Source organism: Tasmannia lanceolata, unplaced genomic scaffold, assembly GCF_043159265.1.
Source record: "Tasmannia lanceolata isolate RefF3 unplaced genomic scaffold, GAP_Taslan_0.1 ptg000013l, whole genome shotgun sequence".
Taxonomy (NCBI): domain Eukaryota; kingdom Viridiplantae; phylum Streptophyta; class Magnoliopsida; order Canellales; family Winteraceae; genus Tasmannia; species Tasmannia lanceolata.
This window is the reverse complement of record NW_027518690.1, coordinates 2,429,196-2,451,227: the sequence shown is the minus strand read 5'-3', so window position 1 is coordinate 2,451,227 and position 22,032 is coordinate 2,429,196. Positions and strand designations below refer to the sequence as shown.

General features: G+C 38.1%; 2 protein-coding genes across 3 annotated transcripts; both read left to right on the top strand.

The window, feature by feature from the left end:
• The first annotated feature begins 606 nt into the window (after positions 1-606).
• PGSIP3 (plant glycogenin-like starch initiation protein 3) lies at positions 607-8,768 on the top strand. 2 transcript variants are annotated; one of them, XM_077393730.1, is made up of 3 exons: positions 607-952; positions 1,108-1,717; positions 7,508-8,768. In XM_077393730.1, the coding sequence occupies exons 1-3, from the start codon at positions 758-760 to the stop codon at positions 8,440-8,442; spliced, it is 1,740 nt and encodes a 579-aa protein (XP_077249845.1). In that variant the 5' UTR covers positions 607-757; the 3' UTR covers positions 8,443-8,768. The 2 variants fall into 2 exon arrangements, with proteins under 2 accessions (XP_077249845.1, XP_077249846.1); XM_077393731.1 differs by having other exon boundaries at positions 784-957.
• A 9,649-nt stretch (positions 8,769-18,417) lies between these two features.
• On the top strand, positions 18,418-21,385 carry LOC143890684 (protein DETOXIFICATION 49-like). Its single transcript, XM_077395366.1, has 3 exons — positions 18,418-19,003; positions 19,198-20,191; positions 20,564-21,385. Exons 1-3 carry the CDS (start codon positions 18,875-18,877, stop codon positions 20,737-20,739), a joined length of 1,299 nt encoding a protein of 432 aa, XP_077251481.1. The 5' UTR covers positions 18,418-18,874; the 3' UTR covers positions 20,740-21,385.
• The last annotated feature ends 647 nt before the right edge of the window (positions 21,386-22,032 follow it).

The window sequence follows — 22,032 nt, the reverse complement described above, 5'->3', positions numbered from 1 at the left end:
GATGTCGAAGCTTGAAACTTGCTCTAATCTAACAAACCTAATCCTTTGATTGATAGTGTAGATATTCACGCCATGATCATAACTTTTAGCTTATAAATTTCCATCGTGGGACCCATCGGATGAATCATCTGTACCATACATACAGACGCCCCACGGCGGGACCCAATTTTCGGGCGTCTTAGATAAGTGCATCTCATTTTATCATTCCTATTAATTTACAAAAAAACCCTTTCAATTAATCTTGGAGCTTTTCTGATATAAACCCATGATTAAGGAATATTAACTAGACTAATGAATGAACATTGGGTGACCCCTTTTACCATATACCCAAGGAGGATGATATGATAATAATAATTGCTTGCTTATTTGCTTAGCACCAAATAAGGGGTAACTAAGTCATTTGGAAATATATGAAGGGTCAAATTTGAAACTGCACCCCGAAGACCAAAAAAGGAGAAAAACGAGTAGAAAGGAGACTTTAACAAGAAAAAGCATGAGAAGCAAGCTTTAGTTATTCAGAAACTTCTTGTCCCAAATGAAAGGAAATCCAAAACAAGGAAAGGACACATGTAGCTCTCGCAATGGTGTATTTTAATTTACTCTTTTGTCCCCTCCTCAAGTCATCCCTAGCACTCCAAACCCTAACAAACCACAGATAATCATATTATTATATATAGATGATTGTATGGTTAGGAAGAAAAATTAATAGAACTAAAAGAAATATATAGCTTCTTCTCCAGCTGGGTAACATTTGCCAATGCCTCAACAGGGCCTTGTGGAGGAGATGATGAAGGCTACAACATCTAAGGCACTGGTTATAAGGATCAACCTGGTTTTCCTTGCCGCATTTTTGATCACCTACGCCGCCATCTTCCTCAAGCCGTCTTCTATCTATCGGGAAAATGCGGCGACTATAGTCGGATGTTCGCTACCGGATTGCGACAAGAAGAAGGTAAGGTGAGTGCCATTGAGAATTCCGATGAACGAAAAGTTTACTAAGTTGTTTTCCAATGGAATCTTAATTACCATTTCAAAAAAAGAAAAAGAAAAAGAATTGTACTAGTTGTCATGTTTGGATTGATGAGCATATTGTACTTGATTTTGTAGGTTGAAGATGGCATTAAAATGAAGGCAGTTTTGGAGACCCAGTTGAAAGAGAAGGTGGTGATAGAGAAGAGGCCTAGTTTTGTAGATGAATTACTGAGAAATAAGACGATTGGTTTGTTGAACATGGAAGAAGATGCATGGAGAAATGTAGGAGAGGTGACAAAGGTGCGTTTCGATCGGGTTTCGGAGAATTTCGAATGGAAAGATTTGTTTCCTGAATGGATCGACGAGGAAGAAGACAACGATGGACCGTGGTGCCCGGAAATTCCAATGCCAGATTATGCAATTTATGGGAAATTTGATGCGGTGGTCGTGAAATTGCCTTGTAGGTACCCTGAAGAAGGTTGGGGGAGGGATGTTGTCAGGCTTCAAATTCATCTAATCGCCGCTAATTTGGTGGTAAAGAGAGGGAAGAGAGATGGTAGAGGTAGGTTGAAGGTGGTGTTCTTGAGCTCTTGTAGGCCAATGCTGGAGCTGTTTAGGTGCAATGATCTTGTCCAACAAGAGGGGAATTGGTGGTTTTTTGAACCCGATATTGTGAGATTAGAACAGAAGGTTTCAATGCCGATCGGTTCTTGCAATCTAGCTTTACCCCTTTGGGGACGACGAGGTACATTGCTCTTCCTATAACTCTCTGCATTAATCAATCAGAACTCTTATGACTCAATTAAGTTAATGAAAAATTGACCAACGGACTCACCTGAGTTGACTCTTTTTTTTTACTATGGCTGAGTTTTTTCCCGAGTTTTGAAGTATGCACATTGGTATGACTAACGAAACATTTTTGGATAGTATTCCTAGGATATGTCACGTATAGCAAATAATCCTAAGTCTCGTCATTGTCTTATTTGATTTGTCTTCTTAACTTAATGTAGAACAAACTAAAAAATGGGTGTCATACCTAATTTGAAGGGTGTCTATATGAGCCTCTAGGTGGCTTGTCTTATAAAACAAACAGCATAGGTGGATTGGGTATTGCCGGCACTATTGTTTAAATTTATTTGAGTTTGTTTGGTTAGGCACAGCTAAAGTCTAAACTAGGTTAATTGTTGGGTCCCACCATGGATGGAGCATGGGACAAAAATTGTACGTCGGACGACTCTAATCGTCGGATTGGTTGCCCGGAAATGAATGGTTGGAAATATGCATGATTATCTGTTCACATTCAACGGGCAGAAGTCCATCCATCATATGGTTTTCGTTCAAATGGTCAATCATCTGACGGTTGTGATTTCTACACAATGGTCAATCTATGGTGGGATCCACCAGATGACCAAATCTTTACATAACAATTGCAGTTGCTCATTAGGTGTGGCTCACCCATGGATGAGCAATTGCTTAGATATCTCGGAGACAATCTTAGCCATCCAATCAGTAAGCTATAACCAGATTAATTATCGCTAATCATCTAGTTTTTTTAATGTGGGCCCGAATAGATGACAGCTGGTTCCAACTGTTTTCCAGTTGACATTTGGATTGTTCAGGTTAGGACATAGTTGAATTGGATGAAAAGAAAAGAAAAGAAAGTATTTAATATACCCAGAGACCTCAAGTCTCTTCATTCGATCTGACGAAAATATGAGATGCAAAAAACACAAACACACAAAAGAAAAACTCTCTTTTCTATCTTTTCTCTTAGCCATGAAAAATACCGAACCTCTATACCAAAAGTTTATATCCTGTGACCCTAAAATTTAATAGACTAGCATTAGTCATCGTAACGATGAATCACTGTGGGAATACAAAACATCTACACCACACAAAGAACAAGTATTAGTCTTCTACCGTTCATTAATTAATGTACTGTTGGAACAATGCACAAAATATAATAAGATATTACCCAAAACAAAGCAAGAAAGAACCAAGACTTAGAGGTGCGTAAACACTTCTTGAAGATAGTTGAAGCCTCTCCCACATGCAAACGGAAGACAACTATGACAGCACTATCTCCGGGATTCAACCAAGCCCAGATTTCCTGTACATCCAAGAGAGTTGCACTTCTCTACAAAGGATCGTGTATCCACCTCCGATCGATCAAACAAGTGAAACAAGTGTTTGTTCAAATAATTTTTCTCTTTGAAAATAAACTCTATGAAAATGATTGTATTTTTCATACTCTCTTCAAAACCATTTTATCTCTTAAAAAGATATAGGTTCATGGAAGAAATTTAATCCAAGAGTCATGGATTAATCTCCATCTTTATTGAAACTTCTAAAATCTAGAGTCACCACTAATGAGAGTACTCAAAACTAAGAATCACCATTAATGGAACATGAAGAGTCTCACAAAGAGTCAAAGCTTATCATAGTCTAACTCTTCACTTATCCAAGTACTGGCCTTTAGAATTTCAAGGAATATGAATAGTCACAAATTTAATTTTCAAGAATACAATTTGAAACACATTTCTAACAAAATTAATTTTCCAAAAATGCATTTGTAAAATATAATTTGAAACACTTTTCCAACAAACCCCCACTTGTTTCAAATTTAGTTTTGATTGGCACAGTCATGTACATCAACAGTTGTGTCTTTTAGACTTGAACCACTGCCTAGTGAATATGTTTCTTGATTCATCTAGGATCTTAGTGGACAAAGCCCTGAACTAAGAACCACGTTAACAAATCAGAAATATATCACATACACTTCTGTTTCGGAGATGAAGTACTAAAGCCCGACACGTTACGGCCATGTGTCTAGAATCCAACATTCTGAGTGCTCTAAGGATTAAAGCCTTTAAATCCTATAGGAAGCGGCCAAACTTCCACACCCAGATCCGTGAATCCATCAAGGGTTAACTTGCAAACCCCGCCATACAGCTATTGATATTTCGGTAAGAGAATTATATTCTCAACCTCTCACATGCAAGTTTCACTTGGTGAATCTATCAAGAGTTGTCCTGTCAACTCTAACCAAACCATGGGTCTATAGATTTATTAAGAGAATGGAATGCTCAACCTCTATCTCATATAGGAGCATGCACATACACATCATAGGAAATCTTATTAATGTGCACCAATAGTTGTAACATTATTTAGTTCTTCTCATTGAAAACCCAGGAAAATATCAACTGGGTTAGGTATCCATAATGTACAACTTACATTTCAATAGGCTTTACACCCATCCCCTTCGATGTATCAGACACAAGGTCTCTGCCCAAACCCTTTGACTAAGGATCCGCCAAATTTAATCTTGATTTAACATACTGCATGGCTATAATACCATCAGTTAGGATCCTTCTCACATGATTGTGCTTTAGACGAACTTGTCTAGACTTGCCATTATAGCACTCGCTACTTGCCCGAAACAAAGCAGCCTTGTTATCACAATACACTGTCAAAGGTGGTATTGGCTTACTCTATATTGGTATATTAACCAAAATGCTTTTTAGCCAATCAGCTTCCTCTCCAGCAGAGGACAATGCAATGAATTCCGATTCCATAGTGGAGTGAGTAATACATGTCTGCCTCTTTGATTTCCAAAAAATTGCAGCTCCACCCAAAGATAATATCCAGGTAGTCACATATACAGAATCCTCTTTATCAGAATTCCATGTAGCATCACTATAGCCTTCAATAACTGCTGGGAAGCTACCATAATGCAGTCCATAACTCAAAGTACCCTTCAAATACCTCAATAAGCGTATAAGAGCATTCCAGTGATCTCTCCCTAGATTACTTGTGTACTTGCTCAGTGTGCCGACAACATATGCAATGTCTGTCCTGGTACAACACATAGCATACATAAGACTGCCAATAATCTTCGAATACTGAAGCTGTTCAATAGCTTGATCATTGTTGCGAAGCAACTTGACACTTGGGTCAAAAGGAGTAGGAGCAGGTGCATCATCAAAATGATTGAATCTCTTAAGAATCTTCTCAATATAACTTGATTGCGTAATAGCAATATTATTCAGAGATCTGACAATCTTGATTCCCAGAATCATATCTGCTTCACCAAGGTCCTTCATGCTAAAATTCGAAGCAAGAAACCTCTTAGCTTCAATAACCTTTTCAATGTTAGTACCAAAGATGAGCATATCATCCACATACAAGCATATAAGAACACCTGAATTATCTCTAAACTTGCTGAAGATGCAGATGTCTCCTCCATTAATCATATAGCAGTTGGACAACATCACACTTCTGAACTTCTCATGCCACTGCTTAGGAGCCTGTTTCAAGCCATAGAGAGATTTCAATAGCTTGCAAACCTCTCTTGTCCATGAGTGATAAATCCTTCAGGCTGCTCCATGTAGACTTCTTCCTCCAAATCACCATTGAGAAATGCTGTTTTAACATCCATCTGATGAATAACCAGATTTTGAATAGCAGCCAAAGCAATAAGAAGCCTTATGGAAGTGATCCTTGCTACCGGAGCAAAAGTATCAAAACTATCAAACTCTTTCTTTTGCTTGTACCCTTTAGCAACCGATCTAGTCTTAAACTTGTCCAACGAGCCATCAGCCTTGAATTTTCTTTTGAGGATCCATTTGCAACCAATAGGTTTACAACCTGTTGGAGGATCTACCATCTTGCCGATGTCGGGAACATGCAACACATCCTTCAATGTGATAACTTTTCTAGAAGTGAATTTTAGTTCAATAGTTTCCTTGCCAATAACCTTGGCAGCTGAAGAGTTGCCCATGTATAGCAACATGCCATACCCTACTACTTCATAATGTTTGAAGAGCTTCTTGTCTCCTGCAATATGACGAGATGCACCAGTGTCAATCCACCATTCAACTTCATTTCCCACCATAAAGTTTTCAGTCACCATTGCGACGAGATCATTTGAGTCTTCTCTTTTCTCTTTCTTCTTATCCTTTCCATACTCAGGCTTGCGACAATCTTTGGCAAAGTGGCAAATCTTGTGACAATTGTAACACTCCTTGTTCTTGGCAGGATTAGAGCTAGAAAGCTTGAAGTTCTTCGTATTCTTTAGTTTCAGAAATTTTTCTAGATTTTTCTTTCCAGAATCTTTCTTCTTCTCCTTGTCAAGAACAACATGTGCTTTAATTATCGGTTCCTTCACAGTCTCCTTGTCACGTTTTCTAGTTTCCTCCTCGATGTGTAGATGTTGCATAAGTTGGTCAAGAGTGAGATTTTCTTTCTTATGCTTCAACTTGTTGCGGTATTCCTTCCAAGATGGTGGAAGTTTAGCAACAATAGCCCCCACATGAAAATTCTCATCAAGAGTCATGCCTGCACCAACAATATCATTAGCAATCAATTGGAATTCACGAACTTGAATAGAGACATCCTTATCATCATTCATTTTGAAGTCCATATAATTTGAAACCAGAAATTTCTTTGAACTAGCTTCCTCTGCTTGGTAAATTGTTTTCAGAGTGTCCCATAAATCTTTTGCAGTCATGCACTTTTTGGAGTATTGATCAAAGAAGGAATTAGACATCCCACTAAGGATGTGATTCTTGCAAAAGTAGTCCATCATTCTATTTAGCAATCTAATCAGTGATTTCTTTAGCTTGATCAGATGATGATTCTGCGGTTGGACTTGCAGGACATGGTTGAGTTAACACATAAGCCAATTGAAGTTGACGAAGGAAGAACTCCATCTTAGTATGCCATCTCTGAAAGTTCTTTCCATCAAAAGTCTCAAAATTCGGGTGAACAATCTTATTAACTCCATTAGAAGCCATGAAAGTTAAACTATCTTCAATTTGTTGGAAAAAATGCACAAAACAGAATAAGATATTACCCAAAACAAAGCAAGAAAGAACCAAGACTTAGAGGCGCGTAAACGCTTCTTGAAGATAGTTGAAGCCTCTCCCACATGCAAACGGAAGACAACTATGGCAGCACTATCTCCGGGATTCAACCAAGCCCAGATTTCCTGTACATCCAAGAGAGTTGTACTTCTCTACAAAGGATCGTGTATCCACCTCCGATCGATCAAACAAGTGAAACAAGTGTTTGTTCAAATGATTTTTCTCTTTGAAAATAAACTCTATGAAAATGATTGTATTTTTCATACTCTCTTCAAAACCATTTTATCTCTTAAAAAGATATAGGTTCATGGAAGAAATTTAATCCAAGAGTCATGAATTAATCTCCATCTTTATTGAAACTTCTAAAATCTAGAGTCACCACTAATGAGAGCACTCAAAACTAAGAGTCACCATTAATAGAACATGAAGAGTCTCACAAAGAGTCAAAGCTTATCACGAATCTATTAAAATAGATTCATTAGTCTAATGCTTCACTTATCCAAGTAATGGCCTTTAGAAGTTCAAGGAATATGAATAGTCACAAATTTAATTTTCAAGAATACAATTTGAAACACATTTCTAACAAAATTAATTTTCCAAAAATGCATTTGTAAAATATAATTTGAAACACTTTTCCAACATGTAGTTATATGTATTGGTGAATTTTGCAGTAGTGGAAGGGGAGTATAATTTGTCCAAATTCACAACACCCACAAAGAGTAGGAAGAGAGAGGCCTACGCCACGGTCCTCCACTCATCAGACACCTACGTGTGCGGTGCGATCACTCTCGCCCAGAGCATCATTAAGACGGGCACCAAGCGAGACTTGATCATCCTCATCGACAAATCAATCTCCAAAACCAAACGCCAAGCCCTCTCCAATGCTGGTTGGAAGATACGAGAAATCAAACGAATCCGAAACCCTAGAGCTGAGAAGAACTCTTACAATGAGTACAACTATAGCAAGCTCCGTCTATGGCAACTCACAGACTATGACAAGGTAATCTTTGTCGATTCCGACATTATCGTGCTACGTAACCTTGATCTTCTCTTCTACTTCCCACAAATGTCGGCCACAGGCAACGATGGGGTGATCTTCAATTCGGGAATTATGGTAATTGAGCCATCAAATTGCACTTTTCGAATCTTGATGGAGCGAACAAAAGAGGTCATTTCGTACAACGGCGGGGACCAAGGATTTCTCAATGAGGTATTTGTGTGGTGGCATAGATTGCCTAGGAGAGTTAATTTCTTGAAGAATTTTTGGTCCAACACATCAGTGGAGGCGGCAATGAAGAATCAGCTCTTTGGCGCGGACCCACCAAAGCTCTATGCCATACATTTTCTAGGGTTGAAGCCTTGGCTTTGTTATAGGGATTATGATTGTAATTGGAACATTGGAGATCAACACGTTTATGCAAGTGACATTGCACATCAGAGATGGTGGAAGGTGCACGACGACATGGATGAGAACTTACAAAGGTTTTGCGGGCTCTCAGCGCAGCGCAAAGTGGAATTGGATTGGGATCGAAAGATTGCGAAAGAGATCGGTTTTCGAGATGAGCATTGGAAGATGAATGTATCGGACCCGAGACGAAACATGTAATTATAATTTGTAGCTATTTGTTTCCTTGTTTTTCATTTTTTTTTTTTGACATTTTTTTCACAAGGGAGGGTCATCTTGTTTACCTATAATTTATTTTTGCATGGGTTGGGGATGAGAATGTTGGAGCTCTTGATTAGAGGAAATATTACATAATCCGAAAAGTACATCCTTCCGATGATCTCAACCGTTGGATGAATCACAATCTTTTTGTACGGTCACTATTTATCGTAGACCTCAGATTAAGGGAAGTGATATATTCACCCCTATTTTTTACTTGGGACATTTGCCTCTGGGCCTTTAGTGTATTTATGACTTACTCTTTTACACTAGATGGGGCTGTCCCAAGTAAAAAAAGGGCGAATATATAATTTCCCCATACCAATTTTGAAAGAAAGAAGGTAAACGGTGGGTGCATTCAACAACCTTGCTGTTGGGAAGTTTTCTACATTGACTCTACCAATATAAAAATATACAATGCAAAGCAACTTTATTTATTGGAAAATGATATTTGCACTCCCACTTTCTAACACAGGTTAGTTTTCCATCTTGTAATCCAAACTATTCGAATGAAGTTCAATGTTAGTAAAGTTCTGCAAACTTTCGAACGTCGGGACTAAGAGTTTGAAAAGAAAAGGTGGGTTCAAGAAGAAAATAAGAAATTCAAACTCACTAGTTGAAAGGCAAAAATATTCGTAAGTTTCAAATGAAATAAAATGATTTTAGGCTAGACATTATGAAACTATTATAGTCAGTCACAGATATTTCTGATATTTTGTGATTTTTTTATAAGACAACAAATCTAAAATTTTTCTCCGGATTCTGAAAAACCATTGAGATAACTTCATATTTTAGTTTTTCAGACAATATATCACAAGAATATTGCTGATAAATTCACGATATTATTTGTTGTCCAAGTTTTATTCTTAATATTTATATTTAGAATATTTATATTTTATATTTTTTCTCAATATAAACCCAAAATAATAAAAATAAATTTCTTCCAAGATATACCTTTCCAGATAAATTCTCGAGACAAATATGGGTGATGATATTTTTACCCCGTGCAGTACTTAGTACTTGCACACCCCCCTTATAACGTGATTTGACATAAAGTTGCCCACTTTTCATGTCAAATCAGGTTATAGGGGGGTGTGCACGTAATGCGCGGGGGGTTGGGGTATGATTCTAGGTGTGGCATTCAAACCATGTTTTTATTAATTGCTTCAATGAAATTTAATCATTTATATAATTTTTTTCCCGAGGAATGCTAAACTCAAGTTCGCCCTTGCATAAAAAAGATGAAAGGGCGCCCCAATAGGTTGAAACATATCAAGGGCAATTAATGCCTTTGACTTTTACAGTTTTTAATGCTATCATAAATGCGCTTAAGTGACTTTAGACCAATGGGGGTACCCTTTCATCTTATTTATGCAAGGACACCCTTCAGTTTAGCATGCCTCCTTTATATCAAGACCATTTCATGATTTAAGTGGAAACGTGCGTTTGGATTGTTGGAATGAGGTGCTGGAATTGGGATCTGATTCCAATTTCACCTGATTCCGGGGTTTGGTACAAAATGTAAAAAGAATGGAATTGCGAGAGAGAGAGAGAGAGCGCGCTGGGGGGGGGGGGGGGTGGGTGGGGCGTGGGGGTGGGTTGGGGTTGGAAATCTGTTTCCCACCCCAAGAGGTGGGATTCTGATTCCACCCTGGCTGGAATGAAATTTAGATTAGATATTTTGAAATAAAATTTTAATTTAATTTTGGGAAATGATAAATGTGCCCCTTCTCATCACTTAGGACACCCAGCAGCGCTGCAGCAGTGTATCAATGACTGCAGAGGGGCTAATGTACTTCATGTCAGAAGGATTCAACGGATTTGATTGCCACGTACATTGCAGTTGGGTGTCCCTTGTGATGAAAAGGGGCGCATTTATCTTTTCCCTTTAATTTTTTTTTCATTCCGTTTAAGGGAGGATTGGAATAGGATTAGAAATATAATGTTGATTCTAATTCCTCAATCCAACAATCCAAACACAGCTTATGATCTTAGAATAGTTCAAAAATAAGCACCTAATGTTGGTAAATGAACCTCGATTTAACTTAACTAAAGCTAAAGAAATGAATATCAGAAAACCACTTGTAATATTTTTGGTAAGTTGACATTCTGCGAGTATGATTTTGTTGGAGAATTTTGTCAAATAATCCATTTAGGAATTTTCTATTAATATCTAATATTAGATCTAACCATAATCAATCAAAATAATTAAAATATATAGATCAAGAAAATGTTAGAAATAGCCTGTTTTTATGGATCGAGGCACGTCAGAAATGACGTTATCTTTAGAGTCAAAACGCCCGGTCTGCACTGGATTCACCAGCGTTTGGCTCTCAAGATTCAACCATCCTTCAATATCTCTTCCGTGCAGGGAATTGATCCCACGAACTCGTTATCGCCCGTATCGCAAACAACAGTAAAATCAAGAAGAAAATTGTTGAAAACCAAGAACAAAGATGTGGGGGGGTTTCTTGAGAACTGATTGTTTTTTCGAAGAGATCATTTGAAGAAGAAGGCATGCGTTCTCCAAAAAAAATGTGAGTAGAGAAAGCCATTATAGATATTAAAAGAGTGGACATTTCATACGTTCCTAAAATCTCTCCCACTCCCCAAAATATCTCATAACTTTTACATCTTCTAACTTCCCTAATAAATAGGAAAAGATATAACGGAATAGATTTACTAATTTTAAATCACCTAAAAAATCTAACAGATTTTAGTGTAGAACGTTTCAAGATAGGTGCTGAGTAGGGAAATCGTTCCCTTAAGCAATTTTCCTAACTAATTTCATGGCTGCACACCAAAACAAGTCATTTTTTAACTTCTAAGACTTCAAGTGAACTTGCTTTCATTAGCGTTTTAATTTGTTCCTTCAAAAGCATCTTATTAATTTCTTTTCCAAAATCCCCACTTAGATATAAACTCATTATTACATAATTCCCTAAGTCTACATTTCTTTCTTCCTTGTAGCATTAGCTCCAACCAACTTAAGAAGTTGCCTGTTAGAGATTCCTATGAATTTTGGGGCATCTTAGCCGTTGCTTCCTGGGCTATGTTTCTTATCTCCTTGCTGTGCTCTCCTTAGATTGGTAGTCTCTCTTATAATGGAGGGTTTCCTCACATACATGAGTGTGAAGAGTGAGGGAGTTCTCTTGGGATTTTGAGAAAGGAGAGTAAGAGAGTGTACGTATGAGGGTTACGGTTTTTTAGCATAGACTTTTTAGCATAACCACATATACCATTGTGTGTGCTCATGTGTGTGGATTTTATCATTCTAACACACCGGTTTGGATAGTATTTGGTCCATCATTTTCAATTCAGCCCATTCACACTGTCATCAATTTTCACAAGTTTCTTAATTTCTTCTTTGTTGGCCCGCCTCTCTCTCTCTCTCAACTCTCATGTTTTCTCTTTCTCCCCGAAAGTACCTAATTTTTGGAGGGCCAATATCAATCCCCTTGTAGATATGGTTGAATCTTGGGATCAATTCCCTCTCAAAAAGTAACTGTTTATGTAAAGGGAACCCGATCCCTCTTAATCTCATTCCTCTTGATCTTTCTGTAATTCTTTCGGAGGATTTTTCGGGAAAATCCTACCTTCGGTTATAATCTTCATTTTCTTTATTCTAGTTGGGGTCTGCCTAACCCCAAATCTTCATTTTCTTTATTCTAGTTGGGGTCTGCCTAACCCCAAATTACTTACCAAAAAAAATAAAAAATAAAAAAGCATGACCAGAAGAAAAAGAAATGTTGGACGTGCCACAACACACCACAAGATACCTTACCCATTTACCTCTCTCTCTCTCAAGTGTCTTATCCTCAAAAAGTATGATAAGTACACAACAGGTAGTTTCCTGTCTTGGAAGGCACGGAAACTGAAAAATGATTGATTTGTTTCATTACAAATGCAAATAATTAAACAATAATATGTCCTTTTCATTTTCTTTTACACACCTTGTAGGAATCTATCATTTTCATTTTCTCTTCCACCTTGTGGGAATCTGTCCATTTCACTTTCTTTTCCACATTGTGGGCCCAACTAACTGGAGGCAACTTTTCAATGATCCAAACTATTTATCGATGAGTTCCATTGAGAACGACTATGGCTTTATTTGTTTTGAATTTTGATAACCGTGGGAGTCCAAAACTGATTATTAGACTCAAAATTAAGGCCGTGATTGTTTTTTAATTTTGAGAACAGACTGTGAAACAACCAATTACTCTAAAAGCCTAAGCTGTTAGAGTTGGTTTTATTTAATAATTTATACTTCAACACTACGTGTGGCCCCTCTTATTTTGGATTGGCCGTACATGAATTTTTAATATCAAGGAGTTAGCACTGATACCATGTGAAACAACCATTTACTGCAGAAGCTTAAGCTTTTAAGAGTAGGTGTTATTTAATCATATATACTTCAACAGATTGTGGTCCAAAGCTGATTATTGGACTCAAATTTATGTTTAATTTTAAGCCCAATAATCAGTTTTGGACTCACAATCAATTCTCAAAATCCAAAACAAATAGGGCCTAAATGTAAATTTGAGAATAATAATTAGTTTTTCAAAAATCAATATAACAAACAGGCCTAATCCAAAAGTGCTATAAAGATCAATGGTGATGCTCAATTCTTGGTCCCAAAGGAGACATGTATATGCAACTAATTAAGACCATTGATCTTGTAGAATGTCATGTGGGGATCTAAATGGTCTTGGGTCCATGATGAAAGGGCATCCAATGCGTGAGATACAGAACTACCAAAATAAATGGATTAGCTTTTGTTGGCAGAACCCAAAAAGATCAATATCAGTCGTCCTCATTATCCACTCCTGGCTTGTCATGGATTCAAACAAGGGCGAAAGGTGGAGGGAGCCCCACGTAACTTGGTTGACTGCTTTCCCATTTGTAGAAATGTGCGAAAAAAGCATCTCTATCTCTCTCTTCGTTTCTTCTCTTCATTATCACGATAATGAGTGTTTTCAAAATTCAGATACTGGTAAAAACATGGTTAAAGAAAATCCTAGTCGACTCGACACTGTAATGATTGAGTACTCGGTTGATGCAATTGAGTACTCTTTTAACGTGATCATAACTCAGGAGAATCAAAGGGGTTTAGATTAACTTTGTGGGGCACAATGCAGACTTGGGCCGAGTCTACTCAGGGGAGTACTCCGCAATGACGCGGGGGTTTTGAAACTATGTGTTAATCTTCAATCAAAAGGAATGGACATAGAATAGAACAAAGGAAGTTATCGACTAGGCGTGGCTCTAATTAAAAAGAAGAAACAGTAGGAGAGGCTCAACTTGTGTCAATTTTCTTTCCTATAAGAAATATGGCAAGCTTTGGTGTTGAGGAGAAAGGAATCATGTCGTGTTTGGGAGAGGCCATGTGTTGTGGGTCCCATGACATGTTGGTGATTCATTGTCAGTCTGGGATGTTTCCTACTTTATAGTATTGCTTCCCACCGACTTTGCAGTTTGCACCCCTCTTTAGTCCTTAGCTTGTTGAGAATATGAGGTCGGAAGAAACATGTCACAGTGTAAATTTGTTCATAAATCTGGTAGCTGTCTCTCTAACCCCGTCTTACACACTAAGAAAATTAATGAGAGAAATGTCACTTTCAACTAGTGAAGAGGATAATTCTAAGAATAGTGAGAGAGATATTTCTAAGTTGAAAAATGAGAGAGGGAGGAAAAGACACAGAAGAATTAAATATGTGGGAGGGAGAGAGAGAGAGAGAGAGAGAGAGAGAGAGTGGAAGTCAATTTCCAGCAGTGAAGAGGATAATTCTAAGAATAGTGAGAGAGATAGTTCTAAGTTGAAAAGTGAGAGAGGGAGAGGGAGTGAGAGAGAGAGTCACTTCCAGTATGTCATCAAAAGAAAGTATTGTAGGAAAGTGACTTCTATGCACTCTCATGCTTTAACAATGACACTACTTTCTTTACAGTTTTCTAATTAGATGTTGTAGTTTGTTACATTTCCCAAAAAAAGATGTCAAAGACCAATTGGGAATGTAGTTAATAAAGTGAGGGTTGTCATTCTCGAAACAATAGAGTGAAAAAAGATTATTTTCTAATACTAACTTAAGAACATATCATATTCTCAATTTTCACTATGTTGATGTAAAAAGTAACTATAACAGAATGAAAGTTCCTTCTTCATTTTAAGATATACTTTGACAGAGAGGTTCTTAGCTTAAATAATTCTTATTAAGGTCCATAATGAGTAGTTATGGGCTTAACTATTAGAGGTTTGTTGGTTAATTATTCTAAATTCTAATTTAGAGATTGAAATAAATTGGGTGCTCCCTCTTAAAAAAGTTCAATAAAAAAAGGGAATCCAACAGGGATTTGCTAGTGTCCATCACAGAAGGCATTTTGCGGATGGGCAGTTGCATGTGAGAGCAGCCACCTTATGAATGACGACAAAATCTGCTGAAAAGTGAGCTGGTGTGGCTGCTCTCACATGCAACACCCCATCCGTGAAATGCCTTCTGCGATGGACGCTAGCAAATCCCAATCTAACATAGAGAGAAAAAGAGTAAAACATGGGGGCTTTGTGGTTTTCACTTCTCGTTAACTTGTTAATGTAAAGTAAATTATGCTTTAGAGAACTAATAACTTGTTAAAATTTAGCGCTCTTTCAAACCCATGAAGGTTTCATGTTTTCTTAAAATCTTGGTTAAAGTTAATTAGTGAGCTGTATTAAATTTGAGGTGCCTCCCCGGGTTCCTAGATGAATTATGGGTTTAAAAAGGGAAAAAAGTTAATTAGTGAGTTGTAAATGGTTTAAAAGACTAAACCATAAAAAATTATATATGGAAATTGTTCAATGTTATTGCATATGAGGTTGCGACATAATTCTAAAAAATGTGTACTTTGTCTAGTTAAAGAGGGTATTTTATGTCCTTTAGATTTTGATGATTTTAGAGGTTGTCTTGATTATATTAAATAGAAAATGACAAGGGCCTCTAAGAAGGGTTCTAATCGGAGTTTTGGGCTTAATTTTGAAGATAATTCAATTGGATATTTGTGGTTTGTACATCACATTCATAAATAACAATTATTCACACTAGCTATTACATATCTAATGTGATGCTTGGAAGTTGAATGATGCTTGAATGGATATTGCAGATACACTTCTTAAAAGTAGTTTATTGATGCATCATTACTAATGACATTATTATATATGCTCGTAGAATATTTACTAAATGATGCAGGGTATGTGGAACAAGTCACTTATGCTTCAACTTCTATTTTCATCATCTTCTTTGTAGCCTACTTTTTAGGCATCAAATCTTGTTCATTTGTCTTGATTTTGGTATTATTAGAACGGTTTTTAGATTACCTATTTAATGAGCCCAAGGTCATGCGATTTGGACGTGATTTGAGGAAGTTCTTTACCAACATGGTGAATTTCTTTTATGGTTATTTTTGTCAAGTTTTTAATTTTTATTTAGGTTACTTTAGACGGACGATTGAGATCAATTGCTTAGGTCTTAAATTAGCTTTTAGAGTTTCTTTCTTTGCGTTTTTGTCCTCATATAATGTAATTACTTGAGGAAGAAAGATAGATTTGAATAAAGTATATTTTTGGAACATACTTTGTGAAGTGAGCCTTGGCTCTTCCACGGGGTTGAAGGAGTTTGGCTCCTTCAGGTGTCATATTGGAGTTTTTCTTTAAAATTGTTCTATGGGTTTTTCAAACTCCCCACGAGCTGATTTAGTCGCTCCTTGTGTGATTTTTATTTTGCGTTGTTGCTTGATGGTCCTACATCACTAAATAGATGGAATTCATTCATTAGTCCAAGTGAGCTTTTGGTTTATCTATTAGTCACTCTGGCATATTGGGTCATAAAAGTAGTTGTATTAGCCATAAAATAAATCTACAACACATGGATTTGTGTGAAGTAGTAGTACATGATCTTTACAAATCGAAATATGACAGTTTTTTTTATGAAAAGTTATGTCTGGATTCAACCATACCCCCATGCCCATATATTCACAAAGATAACTTGTTAAATAATGTTGCTAGTATCATCATCATGATAGTTGTCTGCATCTGATGAATGGGTGTATTGGTGGCCTTGGTGCAACATTAGAGGTATTGGTTGGTCAAGTGAAAATTAAATATAGGCATAAATCACAAATCCACAAAAGTAGTTTACTTTTATTGGGCGGTCAACCAACAAATCCTTTTGTTAAATGAATCCCAAGTCATTTTCTAAAATTGTTTCCCAAATAAAGTTTGGTGCGACTTGAAGACAAAGTGAGAGAATCTTAGAATTTATTGGTCTTTACAGTCAATTAATTAAGGTCTCATATTTTCCTCATATCTAGGTTAAAGTTAATTAATGGATCTTATGTGGTTAAAACTCAAGCCTAAATGCTATATGGGATTTTGTAGGCCCATATCTTGGCTGACTTTTAAAGTAGAGAACGGCCACCTCAGATGAATTAAATGAATAAGATGCTAAAAAATGAGCCTATGTGCCTGGATTCTCATGCAAAAGTGAGCTGCGAAATGGCTTCCCACAAAATTGCCTAGCAAATCCCATGGAGCAGTCTCTCTCTCCCTCTCTCTCTCTCTCTCTGATCATCTTATAAATCCGAACCTTCCAATCTACCAAAACTGAATGCATCAGGTGGATGATCATAACCATTTGATGTTCCATCCGATATTGTGCTTTATAGGGTACGTTTTGAGTTCCTTCAACCTGATGTAATATTAACAGAGGGAAAGCCAGAGAACCTGAAATTCGATTTGGGATTTTCAATTTTCACTGTTCTATATATAGTAGAGGAAGAATAAAAGATGGCTACTAATGCTGGCACTATCATGTTTGGATAATTGCAATAACTCACCTTGGCTTTTTAAAATCTCTTTAAACAGTTGTCAATGGTTATAGCAATTCCCAAAAGAGATATCAAAAGCCAATAAATTAAAAAAGAGAAGACAAGGTGAGTAAGGGCAATTATCCAAACATGGGCAGTGCCTAGTCTAAAAATTGTGCTTTTACATTACACCCAATGTAATGTGTTGTTGTAACTTAGACAGGGAGAGAGAGAGAGGATGCAAAAAAAAAGAAGGAATCCTTATCTCAACATCGGTTTTGAATATGACGATGCATGACAAGGATAGAGGCCATCATTTTGGACTAATTTAGTCTGACTTCACTGTGCATCATTTCATCATAACAGTAGTGGATTCGTCATTTGTGGTACTAAGGGACGCTTGAGAAAGAGAGTGAAAGACCCTTGTTTTTGCCCCCTCCCTCTCTCTATACGAGCTCTTTCTTGTTTTCTTTTCTTACAAGCAAAATGTCTCTTCGAAAATGACAAAAATATCACAATACCTTAATCAACAACGCAAAGAGATAGGTATATGGACGACCTTACTCTTGTTTCTTACGCAAAGAAATCTCATCTTTCATTCGTTGCATGTAAAGGAAGATAATTCCAACCGTTCATCTAGTGGCTTGTATAATGATCAAATGATCATAGCCATCCGATTGATGAAACCCATTGATGATTTGGAGCCAGCTGAACTTATTCTTTGTGGGTCACATAGTCTCCACAAATAGCAGAACTTGGACCCCTTTAATTGATATATGCACCCCTTTGTACAGAAAACAATGCATCAGTATTGTGCATGATTGGCATGGGGCACGTGGTCTGAGCCCAGACTCTTAGGGTTCCCGGGGACCATCAAAACAACGTCTGTTTTCATGGTTCCTCTTAGTTGACAGCTTTCTTTCTTTGGAACTTGTAGAAATGCCAGTAATTTTAAGGGGCCGAGTGGCTGTACAAAAGAGCCAAGTGGTTGCACCCCTCCCCCACCTGACCCAACATGGTTCGGCAAAAAATAAAAAAATTAAGCAACTGGGTTGAACCCATGTTGTGGGTCATGGGTCAAGGTGGGGGGTGTGGGTCGACCCATGAAGGGAATGTTCTTCTCCTGTCGGGAATGAACACTGACAACTCACTTTTGATTCAATTCCTCAACTGCCCATCTCCATCCAACTCATTCCTCTTCCTCTTCCCCATCTCTCCAAATCAAATCTCTTATGTAAAAAATTCAATTCAAGAGCAAGAACAAACACACGGGTTTCCTTTTCTTTTTCTTTTTCTTCTTCTCCTTGTTCTTGTTTTGAAGAGGGAGGGAGTGGTTTTGTGTTGTGTGGTGGGGACAAACACAACAACCCACACACACACACAAACTAAAAAAAACCCTATACGTCTTTTGTGGCCTCTCGCACCCGTGAAACTTATAAAAGGTCTGTGTGATTTGATGTGAGTCATATCAAGAAACAGAGTGAGAGAAAGAGGGAAAAAACCCCACATACCATATCATTGCTCAAAAGAGAAGTGAGAAAAGATGGAAGACTCTTCTCCCCAACCAGCTTCTTCTGCCCCTCTGATGATCTTTGCCATCTTGCCCATCTCAGACCAAGATCATCACAATCATCATCACCCCAAAAGGTGTCCTTGGCCTACTCTATCAGAGGTCAGTCTTATTTTCTCTGTTTATGCATTTTTTTAAAGTTTCTCTAGGATTGAACCTGAACTCGAGGTTCAAGAAAAAAGCCTTAGACCAGCTAGAGGCTAAATCCTAAGCGTACCTCACAATAGTAATTCAACATAGGACACATTCTTTCTTTTCTTATAAGTTATAACAAACATCATCTTTTTTTTTTCCAGGTGGTAGAAGAAATCCAACAACTCTACAATATTGCCTTTCCTATGATCATCACAGGCCTGTTATTATATGGAAAATCTATGGTCTCAATGCTCTTCATGGGTCGATTAGGGAAACAAGTTCTCGCGGGCGGGTCTCTCGCCGTCGGCTTCGCAAACATAACCGGATATTCGGTCCTCTCTGGTCTCGCCATGGGAATGGAACCCATTTCTTCGCAGGCCTATGGCGCGAAACAATGGGACCTGATTGGAAAATCTCTCCGACGAACCATCGGAATTCTCTTAATCTCCTCCATCCCCATCTCCCTCTTATGGCTCGCCGTCGAACCCATCCTCCTCCACTGCCGCCAAGATCCTTCAATCTCAGCTGTCGCTTCGACCTACCTCGCCTTCTCCCTCCCAGACCTAATTTTCCAATCCCTTCTCAATCCTCTCAAAATCTATCTAAGAACCCAAAACATAACAATGCCTATCACCATAAGTTCAGCTCTAGCTCTCTTCTTCCATGCCCCAATCAACTACTTTCTAGTCCATGTCCTCTCTCTAGGCGTTCGCGGAGTAGCCCTATCCGCCGTGATCGCTGATTTCAATCTTCTCGTCGGAATTTTAATCTACTTAAGCTTTTGTGAATCTCATAAGAAATCATGGCAAGGGTTTTCGTGGTCTGAGTTTTTCAGTGACTGGAAGCCACTGCTGAAATTAGCGATTCCGAGTTGCGTTTCTGTGTGCTTAGAGTGGTGGTGGTATGAGCTGATGATCATATTTTCTGGCCTACTTGTTAATGCCACCGATGCCGTGGCCGCCATGGGAATTCTCATCCAAACAACCTCTTTAGTCTATATCTTCCCGTCGGCATTGAGTCTCGCAGTGTCCACGAGGGTTGGAAACGAGCTCGGAGCTAATCGGCCAGAGAAAGCGAAGCTCTCAACCCAAGTTGCTATCTCTGTGGCCATCTTTACAGGTTTCACAGCCATGGTGTTCACAACCACGATGAGAGGTATGGTTGGAAATTTAAGCATAACGTAGAAAGACTTACATTTTCCACACATAATAACTATCCTAGAATACCACAATGCCTTTTTCGTAAAACAATAAATATCGATTTTGATCGCAAATCTAACCAAAACATACCATGACTCTTACATTTTCAACACATAATAACTATCCTATAATATCATCTTTTCGCAAAACAACAAACATTGATTTTGATTGGAAATCTAACCAAAACATATAGGGGGCTCTTACATTTTCAACACATAATAACTATCCTAGAATACCACACTGCCTTTTCAGAGAACAATAAACATTGATTTTGATTTACTAATTTCCGCGCAATAAGCATTGATTTTGATTTAAAATTTCCCGACAGGTCTATGGGGTCGTGCATTTACGAATGACGGAGCGATTATATCATTGACTGCGATGGCGATGCCGATCATGGGGCTCTGCGAGATTGGAAATTGCCCACAAACTACAGGTTGCGGGGTTTTGAGAGGGAGCGCTCGGCCGTCGTTGGGTGCCAATATCAATTTGGGGTCCTTTTAAGGCGTCGGAATGCCTATAGCTATGGTGATGGGTTTTGTTTTTAATTTAGGGATGATGGGTCTTTGGTTTGGGCTTCTTGCAGCACAAGGGACATGTGCTTTGGTTATGATCTTTCTGTTGGTTAGAACTGATTGGGTTTTACAGGCAAAGAGAGCAAGAGAGTTGACGGGTGTTGGAGAGAGAGGATATGAAGGGAATAATATAGAAGAAGATGGTGCCAATATCAATTCTCTCTCTTATACATTAGTAGAAAGCCATGAAGTTGAAGGGCTTATATCAATCAAGGTGGTGGAGCAGAACTGCTGAAACAAAACCTCTCTCTGATTTGTTTTAGTTATTACAAAAGGTCATTCTTTTAATCTGTACAGGGAGGGATGTGGGGCCCACTTGAAAGATGATCTTTTCCCAATTAGGGCAAACACGTATGCACAGTTCCCATTTATGGTAAGTATCTTCGTCTCTTTGTTCATGCAGTGGGATGTGCTGTAACTGCTGTTTAAAAAACTTCTGAAATACCAGCAAGATTGATTCAATATTGAGTAAAGCTTGTCACTGTCTGATAGAGATTGTATGTTGATGGAAAGTGGGCCTATTTGCATGTGGGGCTCATCATACGTATTATCTAAGTTATGTATGATTATTATTATTTTGAATGATGGTCACATCACATAAGAACTCACAATTTGTGACGACGTGTTTCATTTATGCCTTGGAAGTTGAAATGGGTGTTCTTGTGTAAAGAATTGAGTAAATTTTCCAAACCAGGTGATGCCATCAATCTCTCACCAAAATACCTATGATGATGATGGATTGTTTATGACCAATAAAAAGACCAAAATGTCCTTAAATGTAAAAGACCAAAATACCCATGATGCATAATATGTTCTGATAGGGTGGGGGTCACACCAAATCAACTCAAACCTAGACTTGGCAAGTGGGCCGGCTGGCCGGTTTTGACCCGGCCCGTATGGGTCCGGGTCAAAATGACCCGGAAAATTTTACAGGTCACTAAGCTTGGACCCGGACCAGGGCCGGGTCGAACCGTGGGTCACCCGGATACTTGACATATTTTTTAAGATTTTTTTTTATGGGCAGTGATAAATCGACTCCCCATGTGTCTATCTCTCTCCTCTTTCTCTCTCTAACCTAGAGGAGAGAGAAAGACACATGGGGAGTCGATTTATCACTCCCCTTTTTTTATTTGTAGAGGGATTTGCTAGCCACCTTCGCCAACCATTTATGTTGACTGTTTGAGAGATTTGTCTTATTGTCGCGTGGTTCAAACTGCAAAGA